Source organism: Emydura macquarii, unplaced genomic scaffold (assembly GCF_026122565.2).
Source record: "Emydura macquarii macquarii isolate MOO-44397 ecotype Brisbane River unplaced genomic scaffold, CSIRO-AGI_Emac_v2 contig_306, whole genome shotgun sequence".
In the NCBI taxonomy this organism is placed as follows: Eukaryota; Metazoa; Chordata; order Testudines; family Chelidae; genus Emydura; species Emydura macquarii.
The window spans coordinates 14,092,481-14,109,510 of record NW_027130443.1 but is presented as its reverse complement, the minus strand read 5'-3'; the positions used below and the strand labels follow the sequence as shown (position 1 = coordinate 14,109,510).

Sequence of the window (17,030 nt, the reverse complement as noted above, 5' to 3'; positions counted from 1 at the left end):
TTTAAGTCACCATTTCCTGGATTCCGATTACACACAAGCTTCATGCAAGTCAATGAGACTTTTCCATTGGTGGGGTTGAGTGAAGGCAAAAGGGACAGAACAAAAAGTCCACACAAGTCATTAAGCATCCAAATGTTCAGAGGTCTAACAGGATCTCATTTCTAGAAATAGGATAAGAAAGGTCACAAAAACAGACACGTCGGTTTCTACAGCTTGCTTGTTTTTTGCCAGGAATCAAACACCAGAAATATGTTTTTGTGGCATTTCCACTTACAGCTGGAACCCAGAGGTGTAGAGATGCACACACAATATACTTTTATGTTAAACCAAACCCTTTTTAACCTCATCAAGCCTTCTGTTCAAGGGTCAGGCTTATCCAGACTGCTCCATTCATCTCTAATTTTCACACTTAAGAAATGCTTTAACTTCATAGCAATAAGAGATTGAGCTACCTGAAATTGCTATAGATACATGTATAAGTGCTGACACCCTGTAATCCCATGTAAACATTATTTTAAAAAAAAAATCAGCCTTCCCTCCTCCCTCTTAGATCACATAAAGTCAACATGTGGCATACATGCTTGAGGATCCTGTAAATCAAGATGCAATGTGAGTCTTATAAGATGAGGCTGCTCTGAGGATGCATCTTTAACCCTCGGCTGGAGCTAACCCCTCTTCCTTCCCTTTCCTTGAATATAAACATAACTACCGTGCTCCCAGTCCCCTCCTTCTCTCTTTCCCCCTCCGCTCCCAACATTTTGACGCCAAAGTCTCAGCTTACAAGTAAAGCCTCCCTACCTTCCCGCCCCCCCCCCCCCCCCACTTGCATGGCTGTGTCTTCATTTTATAAAGGGAAAGATTCTAGTAAGAATTTTAAAATTTAAGGGTTTTTTATCCTCTCTTTCTGGGAAGCGGTTTGCTCATTAGCCTGACAACTTTAACCATTTACTCGAATGTTTTTTCAAATATGAAGAGCTAAACAAAATTATATTTTAGAGTACAGGAAATCAATTAATTTCCTTCCTGATTACTATCTTACTTCTCAGCTTTGAGCACTTGGCTGATAAAAAATGACTGAGGGTCAATTCTACATTCTGCAACTCCCCATTCTGTTCACAGACATTCTCTCTGAGGAGACAAGTCGTCATATCACAAGCTGGGAGAAGAAAAACCAACTGGCTCACAAAACCTGAGACTGGACCTTCTGGGTTACACTATTTGCTCACGTTTTTGGCAGTGGATGGGTCCCTGGGATTTGAGCACAGGGAAAACACCTCCCCACTCCAACTTGGAACCCTCCGATATTTGTCCTGTATCTCTTCCTTCCCAGTAAAGATTCTGCCTTTCAGCTTATAAAGTAGAACAGTTTCTTCCATGGCTGCAATTAGCACGATCACCTTAATCTCATTGTTGATTAATTCAAGTTCAGCCCCCAGATAATATTTAAGTGCAGATGCACCCCAGGTCTGTGGAACAGCATAGGTGATTCATTTTAGTGTACCTGGTCAGCCGGCCAGACAAACACTTTTGTGAAGCAATACAATGATTCGGTTCCAGGTAACAGAAATGAAGTACTCTCTCTCAACAAGCAAACTGTATAAAACCAATCCTCAGCTGTCAGCTAGGAATACAATTGTCACTGAACATCTGACCACTAACTCTGCTGTGTTCAGCATCCAGATCAGCATCAGACACTACCAGATACTGCTTAAAAGAAAGACTTGTGAAGATATCAGCTTTGGCCAGGAGATCACTTAAGAGTCAAGCTATGAATAGCCAAGACAAACACGAACATATATATCACAAGTGGGAACTAGGTACAGCTCCAACAATCAAGTCACTTCTTACCTACGTATCTCCCACCAGGTTTAATAACTATAGCACTTCGGCTGCGAGTTTCCTCCTCAGCTTGTGCCATGCTCTGCCTTGCCTTCTGGTAGGAGTCATCAGTAGCACAGACAGTGATTTTATCCTGTATGCTTCCAAGACAGTCCAGATGGATATTACCACTGCTGTAAAAAATAAAAGATATAATCAGATATTCCTGGGATTAACAACATATATTTTGCTGTTGGATAGCACGTGAGGTATGCAGACACCTGAAAGCAGCTGTGCACGTCATGGCCTTTTGGTAAGTGTCAGACACTCCTTATGTAACAAACCACACCAATATTTTTCTGTATATGCAGGGGGAAAAAAAAAATCTACTGCTAGCGAGCTGATCAGTTTATTATTTCAGATTCCTGCTAGCAAGTTGTTACAGAAATAATTACACTTACATGGCTACGTTTCATCTAAGCAGCTCAGAGTCCTTTACGAAGATGAATAAAGCCTCATAGCCCTGTAAGAGGACATCTCCTTTTCCCATGTGGTGAGGTTGAGGCCCAGTGGTTAAAGTGACTAGTGCAAGATCATACAAGAAACCTGTGGAAGAGCCAGGAATGGGATCTAGATCTCCCAGCTCCGACTCTTTGGGCTTAATCACAAAACTGTCCTTCCTCCATAGTGGATTTCTGCCAAATGGGTTCTGGAGAAAAACCTGCTCCTCTCCAGCAGCAACGGCACAACAAGCGGAACCCTGCCAGAACGATCAGAACGGAACATTCAACGCAACGGTCTCTGCTGCAAGCACCTCAAAACCAGTAGCTGCCTGAGCTTCCCAAGCCACTGCAGAATTCAAAGTCTTTTCCTGTCCTCCTCCCCCTTCACTGGCAAGTCCATCTCTGGATCTTTCTAATGATATAAGAAAGGTAGGAAATAACAGGGTTGGAAAAGGACTGTAGCCTAGATGCATATGTCCTCCTTCAAAGAGAGAGTTCCCAAGGGTCTTAATGACAGATCTATTCACCTTTCACTTAGTTTCCAGCCATGTTTTCCAAAGGCTGTGCGTGCTATAATGCAGAGGCTCCCTCCCTCACAGTGCATCTTCCCCAGCTCAGTGCTGCACTAAAGACAAAGCCCTCCCCAATCTACAGTACAGGGCGAGGGGAGGAAAAGAGAAGAGGGAGTATAGGAAGCACATGCTGCTAATCATCTCTAATAGGAAATGTCATACAGTGCGACTAGCCTGGGTCAGCCTCAAGTGGAGAAAGGGCTTAATTTGGCCAGAAGCTTTTGCAAACTAAAGTAGCAATACAAACTTGGTCTTGGAGGCTGGGATTTCCAAAAGCACTCAGTACTTCACTAACTCCGCTTCCACTAAGATCAAGGGTTTTTCTACCATTGACTTCAATGGAAGCAGAATCAGGTTAACCCTGGGCACTTTTGAAAGCTTCAGAGGAACACAGACGAGCATCATCTATGCCTGGAGCAAATCAGTGGTAACTGCATGGTATGGGGGTTTTATTATATGTAAAGAAAGGATTATAGCACTAGCACAGTCTCTTCTGCAATGTAGACGGGACTATGATCACTTTATGGCATCATATCATTCTCCAAGACTACTGACTGATGTCAAAACTAACAGGAACCACTGGCCTTGTCTCAAAATTTCCCTGCACTGCTACCATTTAGCACCACTGATGGTAGCGAAGCAGGATAATTCGTGTGCATAGACCACTAGTGGCCACCAGCATTTTAGTCACCAAGTTTTCTAGATCTGCTTTAAGTGAGGTTCATCAATGTGGTGGTTAAAATATTGGGGTGGCCAGTCTATACTAGCATTGCCACCATTGCTACTATTGATAGAGCTGAAATTTTAAGGAAAAGAAGTTAACAGACACAGAAGAGGTCTGTAAAACAGCAAAAGAATGTAGAATGTGAAGAGGAGAGGGGCATTCTTTGAACGTATATGAAAAAATACAGGAAGTGGCTGGGATAAGGGATTGTTTTTCTGTATGTGTTCCCTCATGCACACATACTGGTTCCCACAATGGGAAAGCCTCCTTGAAAAAATAGAAATGTACGTTCAAAGGCACATTTACAAGTCACTTCTATTCCTAATACAAGTAAAAAACCCTCACTTTTTACAACAGGATTTTTTTCTTCTTTTTGATGCACTACTTACCTAGATACATACTGCTGTATACAGTCAAAACTCCCCTGGGGGCTGTCCCTGCCGATATTTGAAAGATAAAATGTGAAAGTTCGCACTTCAGTTGGGCCATCGGGCCTGGGAATCGTGATGTGCTGTTTGGGAAGAAAAAAATGTGGATCGTTGGGAAGTCTGCTCTACCACAAACAGAAGACATTCTGAAGGACACTTAGTGCTGTATTTCTCTTTAGCCACTTTACAACATTTAAAGCTACATTTGTGAAGTACTGCACAGAATACAGGAATATCATCAACCAACAGGAGCAGTAGTAGGGCAGTTTCATATAGTTCCTGAGCATTAACAGTTGCTTCTCTCTTTCCCTTCAGAGTCAGTAAAGTGGACAGAGCTCTGGGACCTTCTGAGTTGTCAAATAAGTGATAGGCAACCCAGGGCTTTTAATCTGTCAGTTTCCTCATCTGTAAAATGGGAACAATTCTGGCCTCTGACAAGTGGGATGTAAGGATGTTTGAAGTTTTAAAATGTTAAGCACCCTCTAATTCTTTCTACACACTTAATATTCCCTTTCATACTACTTGTTACATCAGCATGCATAGAACAAGCAGCTATTTAGACAAGATGATCTGATGGGCAGTTTCTATCTCCCTGCCAATGTGGAATTGTTCCTTACAGTACATTTTCTAGTGTTTTGTCCAATACTAAGATTTAACCAGATCAGAAATTAATGAGCTACTAGAAATTTGACACTCAGCTGTAATTAGACTAAGGTTACTACTAGAGTCTCAAGCCTAGTACGTTTGTAGCATTTCTGTAGTAGTTACAAAGCCAGCATCCTCCAGGGACACCACAGACTGAGATGACAAAGGTCCCCAATTAACATTTACGTTAAAATTTGCTTGTTTCAGTACTGAAAAGTAGATTTAATGCAAATTGAGTTATCTAGGAATTATTTTTAGCTGAAGCAGCAGGTCCTTTGGCCACCTAATCCATGTGATAAGTCTTCAATAGAGCCCCGATGCTGGTGTTCAGTAATTACGACACCATATCACCACCGGTATTTAAAAATAGCCCATTTACAGATGTGACTTTTGTTCTCTATTACAAGTAATCATATGAAACAAACCACTACATAGATGAATATGTGTTTCACTTTGTACACCACCGCCAATGCCAAGAAGTGGAAAAAATGGTATGTTTCCAATTAAGTTGTTAGTCACACATTTTGGATTTTTAAAAAAACTGTGAAAATATTAAGAAAAAGATGCACAAAAGTATCAAACGAAAGCCTCAGATTTTAAAATTAATTCTGACTAGTTTCTTCACTGTTTTTTCTCCCTTCCCTACATCCCTCCCCCTTTCTACTCACCACCTGCAAATCTGACCCAACGCTAACCGCCCCCACTCAGTACATCTTTTTACTGAAATAGAAGCTTTTTTACAGTAGTTTGCACTGCAAGAACTGCCACTATTGAGAATGCTATGATGTTGAAGCTTTTGAATTCTAATTTACAATTGTCTCAGGGAAAGTGTGAAAAAGTGAGTAATATTTTATTAAATATTAACAATAAAGTAAAGCCTGTTGATGATTAAAAATGTAAAATTGAGGTTCCTATTAAAGGAACTTAAGGGCCATACAGCACAGCTTATTTCAGCAATGGATTCAGCACCTGTGTGTACCTGCTTTAAGGCAAAGTAACACTGTAGCAATTATGACCTATTTTTATAATTGCAGGCATTCTGAAAAGGCCAAAGTTATACAAACATTACACGGTAGAACACTGAGAAAGCAGTTAAACAAAACAGCGCTACTTTGAAGATACACATCTCACAAGAGCAAGGATCATTTCTAGTGTGTGTTTAAGAAGACCTGTCAAAGCTTTTAGGACTCAAATGTAACTTATCTGGACAATGGTCATAGTCCTTCTGATCTCTCAAACTAATCATTGAAAGAACTGTCAGTCACATTTCAGGCTAATGACCCTGACAGTCTCCCTTTCAGCTTTGCATTCCCTAGACAATAAAGAATCACTGTCATGCCTTGCTATTAACCTGAACTTTTTGTGCCTAGTGATTTGTCTCCCAACCGTAATATTTTAATTAAGCAATAATGATCAAGATTAAAGGTATTTCCAGGGGATGAATGGACAGCTGGGAGACCGTGGTCTGAGGTACTTATTGCAAACATTACATGCAAATGAAAGAACGTGGGCATATGGCTTGTTTTAAAATGGGTAATGAAGATTCAAACGGAACGGAGAGCATTTCTAGAGAATTAATGCCAAGGTAAGAGAAGATGCATTTGTTTTCAAATGTTTCTCACCCTCTCATTCCCTCTGCCACCTTACCCTCCCAAAAAAGTTTCTAAATAATTTGAAACATTTTCCTCTCTGCAGGATGGAAACATACAGGGAAAAAAAATACCTTAGCCTTTAAAAACATGTGTTGCTGGAAACTGCTTCTTTAAATTATATTCTCTCTTTGAAGTTTGTCCCAGATACAGAATTTATGACCCTTAAAAGTTACAATACCAAAATCATCTCCATAGCAACATGCATTCTGAGATAACATACAAAGGCAGATTAAAGAGTAGGAAAAAATAAGTTAGTTCCAAAAATAATAGACCAAAACCAGTATTAATGTGATCATTTGGATTTGAGGACTCGTTAATTACTGATCTTAGCTTTTATCCGTTCAGCTTGAATTCGAGACTTTCTAGTAAAGTGTTTAAAACTAAACTGCTAATTCCTTAAAGCGAGGCTCTATCCTGACATATATGAATGCTACCTTTAAAAGCAGATGGCTGGTCACACGACTGCCAGCTTCTTGTCCTGCCTTGTAAAGGTAATAAAGACAAAGAGCTCCTTCTCTCTGCCCAACTGAGCTAGCTCTCGCTCCCTTCAAAGTCTACCTTTGGCCTTTACTTGCCAGTGCAATTAATCACACAGATGACAACAAAGCAACCAGAGGTCAGCTCTGTGCAGCCAACAGCCTCTTTCCACCCACCACGCCCCACTGCAGTTCAAACTGTGCAGGGCTCAATGTTTCACTCATTCAATGGCCATGTCAGATGTAATCACACTGCTTAATTTCTTTCTCATTCAACAGAGACTATAATTACAGATGACTGACAGCTCTTTCCATTAAAAACTATTCTGTGAATCTTTAAATTAGAGGCCAAATAATTCAGTGAAGTACGCTTAATCTGTTCTAATTATCAATATTGTTTTTAAATTTTGTTTTATTTCAATTAGGCAAAAATGCACTAGTTTTAAGAATACTGGCCCTCATTTATGTTGGTAACAATGCATCAATCTAAACCTAACTAAATAGCTGAAGGCAGGGGTGGTACTTTCAAGTTGTTAAGATTAATTTGGGGGGTGGGGAGGAGGAATTTAACTATATCCTTGGAGGAGGAAAATAAAGTAAACAGCTAGAAAGGGAAATTTCTTCCAACTCTTATTTTTATAAAGCGCTACAGTGAAAATCAAATTTAGATCCTTAAAAGGTGACCTGCCAAGGGGGAAGTGTGCACACCTCTTTGGCTTCTTTGTTGTCGGTAGGGCTGAGGGCACCGCTGATTAAGAGGCTGCCCAACACATCCCATCCTAAGAGACCTTGTTTTCAATTGCTCAGACCTGACAATCTTTAACCTTTCGGGCATGAACTTTTCATGCTGAGTATCTGCCTCGTGTTGAATTTTTTTGAAAATTCCACTATCTATGACAAAAGCCTGCAAGCAGAGCCTTCTCTGCATGCCTCCAGCACCCAAAACCAAAAAGGGGACGAGGGTTTTTGTTTGAAACCTTAAAAAAAAACTATTATATGAACTAAGTATATGAGAGGCCAGTCCCATATACTACAGAAGAAGCGGCAGAACTTCTCAAATAGCTGTGGGATAGCCTGCATTCAGGGAGTTTCCTGCTGACCCCCAAAAGTTAGAGGTTGGCTTATGTTCTGAAGCATGAGGGTTTATATCCCTTCCATTTTTTTTTTTTATTTTTTTTTTAAGTTTAAAAACACTAGATATTCTTGTTACCAATGTAAATGGAGAAGTAGTTTCTGAATCCTGATAAGCTCTCGGACTGTGATATCTGTGGCAATGAGCCTCACAGGTTAATTATATTGTGGAGAAGTATTTATCAGTTTAAAATTTGACAGTTAATTTCATCGACGCTCTCCTTGTTCTTGTATTAAGAGACAGGTGAAAGAATAATGCATTACCTTACAGTACCTCTGGTTCTTCAAGATGGTATAGTTGGTGTGGATTCCACTGTAGGTGCTTATGCACCTGATGCATGGAATATCCATTATTTTCTAAAACAGTTGGGCTGTGCATGTACCCTGTGCTGGTATCTGGCTCAGGTACAAGAGGGGGCAATCACGATCCTCCCTCAGTTCCCCTGTAATTCAAAGTCAGTGCTGATGAGGACTTTGAAAAGTAGGGATTCAGTCTGAGTTGTCAGTGTGGATCCTACAACATCTCTAACAAGCACAGTGGTGGTAGGGTAAGTACATGTCAGTGTGGATTCCACTGCAGGTGACTGGAAAGGAATTGCTCGGTATGTGGGACTCTCCTAAGCAGATGAGGCACCTGCTGTGTTCATCTTTCAGTGGAATTAGTCCATCACACGACAGGTAGTGCTGGAAGCCCACAGGTTTCAAACCCGCCATGTTGAGAAGGCCTGCCCAGGGAGTCAGTCCAGATGGATTGATATGGTTGATAGCAGCAGTATATGAGAGAAGAAGAAAAGTTCTGAATGTCTGAAGAAATTTAGCAAGGTTCCATCTCATCGCAAGTAGTAAAAGGAAACTGAGGGAAGGTCATGGCCTCCCCACCCTTTGTACCCTCATAGAGGAGGGTGTGGTGGCACAAGTGCATTCATGATCCTAATGGACAGTTACCTCAAAAATCCAATCTCACGTGCATGTGGCATTTGCACACTTACAAAGGGATCCACACCAACTGAAATCAGAGACTAGAGTTCCTGATTTACTTTCTCCACACAATTTATTTTGTGTATTTTTAAAGTGTTTTCTCTTATTTATCTTCTCTAAGATAAGTGGGTAGTCCCTAGTTTTTCAGTTTTCCATGCCACCAATTCATTCTTGTTGCCCATTTCCCTGTCCCTTCTAAATCAGCTACATCTTTTCTGAGACTGAGTGACCAGGACTGAATTCAGCATTTCAGGTGAGGCCATACCACATTTTGCCTGCTATTTATAAAACCTGGTTCAATTAAATTCTGGGACTGCATTTCTATCTAAACTAACTTGGTTACAAAAATAAATGTTCAAGCCAGAGTATTTAGAACCATCTTTGTAATCAACAATTAAACAGGCATAGTTGCTTCTGTAGCCATTGTTGTTTCTGTAACGAATTCTATTTAAAGAAGAAATTGTTCAAAACAGCTTTTGCCCACAACTTTGGCTCAACGTGTTCATTATCTTTATTTAGGGCCAAATTCTCTCACACTGGTGTAACTCCAGAATGACACCACTTACCTCAACTCACAAATCACACTGAAAGCTGCAGATATCCAGCACTCTAAGTCAGGCCACTTTTTATTTAGGTTACTAAATACGAATTTAGGAGCTCAAGTTTAAATACTCAGGTCAAAATTTTCAAACCCAAGTTTTAAAACAGGACCATATTCAGTCCTCAGTTACAGCTGTGCACACACACAAGACAATGGGATTACACAATGTAAATGACGGCAGAATCTGGTTTGTAGCTTGTTTCATACTCCAGGCTAAGTCTGTGCTACCACCAGTGATTAGGAATAAAAATCATCCTGGAATTAACCAAACTTGATCTGGAGTTAAGACAGTGGGTCTGTCTACACTGCAATTAAAAACCCCTGGCTGCCCTGTAGCAGCTGACTGGGGTTCCAGGGCTCAGGAGCTGTTTAATTGCATTGTAGACTTTTGGGCTTGGGCTGGAGTCAGGGCTCTAGGATCCTGTGATGTGGGAGGGTCCCAGAGTTTGGGCTGCAGCTGGAACCCAAACATCTGCACCGCAATTAAACAGACCCTTAGTCTGAGCTAGTGGGCATGGGCCAGCTGCGCATGTCTAACTGCAATGTAGCCAGACCCAGTACGGGAACCTACAGTGCCATTCAGAGTAGAATTGTCCTTTAAAGGAAATCATTTAAACAAAACCAAGAAGGGTATATAGTATTAAGGGAGCTACTCAATTCATAGCTCTCCTTCCTGTGCCTAAGCTTGTCAACACATGATAATTAAGATGACTCAAATCTGAGACTCATGCAATATTTCTATACAAAGGAGTGCGTCAAGGACGGAGCAGCAGAATTGATGAGGAATTATTCTAGTTAAGAGTCTCAGTTAAAAATAACACCTTTGGTATTTAAAGATCTAGAAGTGGCAGCTTTAAAACAACAAAAGTGTTAAGTTAATTTCCATGGTCTCAGCTAAAAGTAAGTTCCTCCATTATCAGTAATGAAATTAGATAGTTTCATGCTTCCAGAAACATCTGATGAATTCAGCAATAATAGGAGAAATTATACAGGAACCAAGACTCCTGAACAGAAGAACTTTGTGGTGTACTCAACACAGGAGCTGCACAGTTGCTTGGGACTTCATGTCAAGCCAAATTTTCAAGTGCAATAATAATGCAGTCTACCAGCATTGCCATTATTATTCTGTTCACATCACAAAATGTAGCATCGGAACTGCCAGGTTGGGTGAGGCATTTCCCCAGGGCATAGGCAAGGCTTCCATGAATTGCTACACTTATCACACATAGTAGTATCACTTGTATATTTGGTTTCCTCATTCTTCTTGGGAGCAAGGCTTTTTTAATGCGCCTCATCACCGCTATCAAAGTGATAAGCAATGGTGGGAAATTTTAAGGAAAAGCAGTCTGTTGTAGAAACACCCACTGCTACTACTCGGACAACACTGTGCGCACACATTTCAAGGCTTCCAAAAAAACCCAACACAACCCAACATCACCCATTAAAGCAGAATTTGATACATGCATAGGGACAGCCAGACTGGGTCAGCCCCAATGGTCCATCTAGCCCAGTATCCAGCCTTCTTACAGCAGCCAGTGCCCGATGCTTTGGAGAGAATGAACAGAACAGGGAAATTTCAAGTTATCCATCCTCCATTGTCCAGTCCCAGATTCTGGCAGTTGGAGACTTAAGGACACCTGGAACATGGGGTTGCATCCCTGACCATCTTGGCTAGTAGTCACTGATAGACCTATTCTCCATGAACATATCTAATTCTTTTCTGAACCCAGGACAGATACCTCACATAGGTTAATTGTTCAAAGCAGTAGGTATTTTACACTCATGGGACAGCCTCCCAGCCAGAAACATACACAAACTTACCCCTTGGCTTCCTTGAAATTGGATTGTTGGTCTCAGTGCGACAGAGTCCTACAAAACAAGGAAAAAACATTGTCTAAGTCATAACACGCACTACCAAAAATATTCAAATAATTCAGTTTGCATTAACAAGGACACTACAGCATATATCTTTTGAAGGAAAAGGCACAGAGAACAAACCAGAGTATTGCAGTGGATATTTTAAGTTGAAAATGTAATAGGGTTTGTCTCTAGAAAAATAAGAAATGCCATACCAAGTTATACACTCATCTATTATGCCATCATTAGTGCCCAATACACAACGGTAATACTTTGCACTTATGAATAGTCTTTCATCCATGCTTCAGAGGAAGGCAAAAACCCTATAATGCTCCTGGCCATATACTGAATTTCTTCCTCACCCCTGTAATCACTAACATATCTTGAAACATAATATTTGAGGTACATAAAGATACACTGGTTGTGTACTTGCAACGCATAAGTAGTTTGAAAGTCTACATTCTTAGTAGAGGCATAATGAAAAAATCTATTATAGCAGTCAAATCTACAATTTTAGGTGAATCATTCCACCTAACTCTTCAAGATATCTATTTATCAAGTTCCTGGTCACAAGATATTGTGACCAAGTTGTGATTCTTTCTGACTGCCCACTTACAGAAACATGTTTGTCCTGTGACACTAACTTGCTTTCATTTCAGGAAGTTGCACTATTGTTTCTTCAGCCAGAACCCCATAAAAAGTTCCTTAAAACAGACATCAATTGAACTGAATAATTCAGTTTTATTCAGATTGTGGGGACAGTGCAATCATGTCTCACACCAAAAAAGTATATACAGTTTGCATTCGCTGATACCTTAACCTTTGACAGCGTTGGAGGCTAAAGAATAATCAGCATGAAGTAATTACTTAAAAAGATACTAAGACTGAAAAAAATTAGCATGTACACCTACCAATTGGCCTGGAAAGCTTATGTAATCTGTGTAGGTTCTTTTCACTTCCCAAAATATTTATGCCAATAGCCCAGCGAGCATGTCTAGTTCACTAACATATTTTGGTAGGAGACTGATTTCAGTATCAACCCTCCAAGTAATGAAAAGCAAGTATTTACAAATACCTTGCCTACGATCATTTAAAAGGAATGAGTTCCATTTGATTTAGGGAATATTTCATGGGTAAAACTGTAAAGAAAATATAATTTTAAACAGACACACACAAATTTCTGAACTGCTCTAGCTTTTCTAAGGTTATTGGATGCATGCAATAGGAGAATGCTTTTTTCCATGTACCTGGGACATCCTGACATTCCATAGACATCAATGATTAATCACCACAGAAATATGCATGAGTAAGAGGGTGTGTCTAACAGTGAAAGAGTTAATGCTGCTTAATAGACTCTGAAGCCATTTCCCTACAGAATAAGGGGTCTTTCCAAATGACATCAAATGTGTGTGTCTTGGCAAAGAAAATCTCACGGATACAGGAAAAGTATTTTACGATAGACAAACGACAAGCTTAGAGCAAGATAAAACCCACTGGGTGTTTCATTGCACATCCATTATGATTCAAGTGATTGATATCACTTCCAACAAAGTAACCAAGCCAGGTACCCACTCTCATTAAGACTCACTAAGTCTGGAAAGTGTTCACTTTCTGTATACTCTGCAGACATGAAATAACCTTCATAGTGAAATGATAAACAACGTCTCATGCTCTTCATACAGGGCTCACTAAATTCTTTAAGTGCTATGACACTGCATACCACAGCACACTGTTCACAGACAGACTGGCCATCTTTTGTTCATGGTGTCAGCATGTGCTGTCCGTAAATCCATCTGAATATATTTCAGAGGAGCCTGAATTTGAAGGCATTTTAAAGAACTCTGCATTGCATAAGAGCATTGATTTTGGTATCTAATTATAGATTTAAAAGCATCTGCAATTAAATCTGGAAAATTACTTAGTGGGAATAAAAGGCAATAATATGAAGTTCAGAATACTGTATGTAAATCACGACAAATTTTTAATCACAAAACTTATTTTATAAATGTGCCTATACAACAAGCAACATTCACTTTCAAACCACTGCAGATGTAAAGATGATTTATGAAAGATTCCAGGGCAAAGAGTCACATGAATTAGGTGACAAAATTTTAGCTCTTTTTACTTTGTATTTCCCCTACCTTCAAAAACTGAACTACTTTTTTTCCCTTCTTACACCCAGAAGTTGGTGATTTCTTGGACCTCTGTTGGTAATGAAGGTTTTCCATCCAATGGTCAGGATCTTTCATAAGCACTTACTTTTGAAGGAGTCTAGTTTTCTGTCCAACATTTTGATAGAGCTCCAGCTATTGCAGCCGTTTGTAAGCACTGAAATTATATCTGAACTGAAAATGCTCAGTTTTGTTCTGACCAGATCTTTGATTTTTCGGTTTTGTTCTTGTATATCTAGCTGGCATGATGTAGTTGGGGTTGGTCCTGCTTTGAGAGCAGGGGGTTGGACTAGATGACCTCCTGAGGTCCCTTCCAACCCTAATATTCTAGGATTCTATTGAGTTGAGTGAATGCTGTGGATGGATGCCTTTCCTATCCTTAATGTTGCTTCCATCTAAACGTCTCCACTGGCTAGTATGGTGCTGCTCAGATACATAAACTCTTCTATTTTCCTGGTGTTTTTGCCTTCTACTGTGATGCTGCTGCTTGACATCTGCGTTTTGTTTTGGTGTAACTAGTTCTGCGCCCTGCCTGGCCTACTGTTTTTGCCAGGTTACCGGTCTTGGAAGCTTTAAGGCAGTGACACTCAGTAGTGCAACATCACTGGCCAAGTCCAGATCTTCTAGGCATTTGCTATCTACTCCTGTTGCTAACACCCTTCTTCATTATCCAGTCTATGGCAATGCCAAACCACAGTGGACATAACACACTACAGGTTAGCGTTATTTGCTCTAGTTCATTATTTTTTCAGATGCCTCAAAATAGCAACACAGGCAATAATAATTGGATAATAATAATGATAATTGGATTGAAAGGTTATCAAGGTTTCACTCTTTCTACAAACACTATTTGCTACTTCCTACAGCAACAGCCCTTGATCAATAAGGTAGGTGTCTAAGCCACATCCTGTACTACAGTAACAGTGAGAAGGCTATTTTGTGCTCTTAGACCAAGCTGTACTAAATCATGGCTTTGGTCCTTTCTATACCAGTACACCTTCTCCTAAAAATGAGGGCCAAGAAGTCAGATACTGGAGAACTTGGCTACGTCACTGCATACATGTCGGTCCCAGGATATTAGAGAGAAGATGGGTGAGGTTGGTCCAATAAAAGATATTATCCCACCTGTTTTGCCTCTCTAACTGGAGATTTTATAATTTCAGTAGATGATTTAGTCCCCAAAGATTTAGACATTAGCATAGACAGATTTCTCACACCATATATGATCTGAGCTCAGGAGCAGATTGTCTCAAGTGTAATTTTATTTTTGAAAATGTCCAAGAAGCCCTACTAATGCATTTACCTGGAATGAAAAGTAAGATACATTTTTCTTAATTCATCCATTCCACTCAGGAAATATGATGCTCCCCACTGAAAACAGGCTCACAGGTGTCATCTCTCTCCTAGTTCCCCACAGTTAATGCAAGTTATCAGCCAACATTAGACCAAATGTGAAGCAGGGCTGCACTCTGAAAAGGTGTACAGCATTTTTAAAGAAGTCTTGATATTTAGAGAGAGTTGAAGATTGATCAAGCTATTCAGAATTATAAATAACTAACCCACAACTCTAACTTTAAATTTGATGCATGGTCTTTTTCATAACCTCCAAAATCAGTGATAACTGCCAATCGGAGAATCTCCAAATATCACTAATTTAATAGTGAACCTTCCGCTTTACACACCATCACTTGCTTGTTCCCCAGTGTCTCCCCATTTCCAATTAGTTAACTGCTGCTCCTGCTCCACTTACCTTACAGCAACTGGAGTTTCTGTGGGTATACATGTGCTCCATTTGCCTGGAGCTGCACACCTCACGCCTCTGACCAAGGAGATAAAAAGCAGGTTGGACTGACTGACTTGCCAGTTCCTTCTCCACCATGCATCAGAGAAGATCTGAAGCAGAGGGAAAGGAGGGCAGGTAATGGAATATAGATGGGGCCTACACATATCAAAGAACCCCCAGTCACTATAAGGTAAGTAACTGTCTCTTCAAGTGCTGGTCCCCAAGTGTATTCCATTGGGGGCAACTGACAAGCAGAACTCAAACAGGAGGATGGTGCAAGGTCAGAGATGGCAGAGCTGAACGAAGGACTGCTGCTCCAAAAGATGCATTGGAAGGGGAGCCCTGAAAGTGGGAGACTCCAGGTCTGGGAGAGTGAAGATGTTCTCAGGAGGAGTGTACGTCTCTGCTCTTCCCAGCACGAGAAGAGCCCTGTCTGCCTGAACCGCAGTAGAGACAGTCTGTGCCACAGCTGTTGAAGATAAAGATGGAACTGTGGATGTCTGATGTGATGCTCTCAGTCTTCGTCTGTGCCAGCACATCCCAATGTTTGTGCTTGGGAGGTATCAGAGACACAGGTACCACCAGATCGTGATCCAGTGGTGCCAATGGAACCCTAGACTTGTGGGCTCTCTTATCATGCCTCTGAGACTTAGGATGTCCTCAGTTCTCCTGGGCTGAGCTAATACATGCTTTAGGGGGGCTGGATCAGACTTCTTTGAAGTGGATTTGGAGGAAGACTTAGCCTCATGCTTATGAGAATGGTCCCTGCTCTCCCAACAAGACCCTACCGAGGGTAGACGCCACTCCTGATTCAGACCTTGTGGCAGGAGGCACGCTCCTTGCTAAGTCAGACAAATGTACAGGGGGGTGGCCCCAGCCTGGGCCCAATTGCTGCCTCATGGCCTTTTCCATTAGGTGCTTCCTAAGACAAAAGCTCCCACCCTTCCCAGACACAGCTAGGGAACAAACTAGTCCTTACTGTTATAGAGAGAAGGTGGAAAACACAACCCAAAGGTACTCTAACTGCTCAAAAAACAGGAGGCAAGTAACTCAATTTTTACTTGTTTAAATCTCATGACCTAGGTCCCAATCATATGTTTTACTCAACACAAGCAGATCCCTGTGCCCCACTGAAGTCCTGAATAGAGTAGTTTTGATTATCTCCTACTTATTGTTTTGAACACACCACCCGTCTTTCTGCAGAGTAAAAATACACGCAACAAAAACCAAAGCCAGTCTAGTTGCCAAGGACTCCCAAGAGACCCACACCTCAGAGTCCCAAGGTTCATTAAGAGGTCTAGTAGCACAGCATACAAATCCCACTGGAAAGGTCTTCAAGGAACATACCCCAGGAACATCAAATGGCGGGTGAAGAAAACTCAAGTTCACTAGTTAGATGCTAACTTAACTGACATCACTCTCAAAAGGCCATAGGCTGAATATAGAAACAAAAGAGGTCTATCTCAAGACATTCCAAAGTTGATTGCCCAGAAGCACCATCCATCCAGAAATAGGATGGGTAAAGCTAAAATAATTGTCTGGAACATGGTCAACTCAGCTATGCTTTTAAAGGTGAAATGTATTACCCATCTATTACTTCTATTGTTGAAATACTGCCTTCCTGAAAGCCTGGGGTGGGAGCACCTTCAAGCCCATCACATGACCAGGACCCCATTTGCTATGTACTTTAC

The 17,030-nt window shown here is 40.8% G+C and overlaps 1 protein-coding gene across 2 annotated transcripts in view; it reads right to left on the bottom strand.

The window, feature by feature from the left end:
* Nucleotides 1–17,030, bottom strand: part of ELL (elongation factor for RNA polymerase II) — a 79,278-nt gene that overhangs the window by 32,155 nt on the left and 30,093 nt on the right. Inside the window, exons 2-4 of one of the 2 annotated variants that reach the window (XM_067560822.1) lie at nt 11,350–11,397; nt 4,007–4,128; nt 1,849–2,012 (exon numbers count right to left, since the gene is read on the bottom strand). In XM_067560822.1, coding sequence (XP_067416923.1) covers nt 1,849–2,012; nt 4,007–4,128; nt 11,350–11,397 — 334 coding nt within the window. The remainder of the gene's footprint in view (nt 1–1,848; nt 2,013–4,006; nt 4,129–11,349; nt 11,398–17,030) is intronic. The other variant, XM_067560829.1, reaches the window with a different exon arrangement.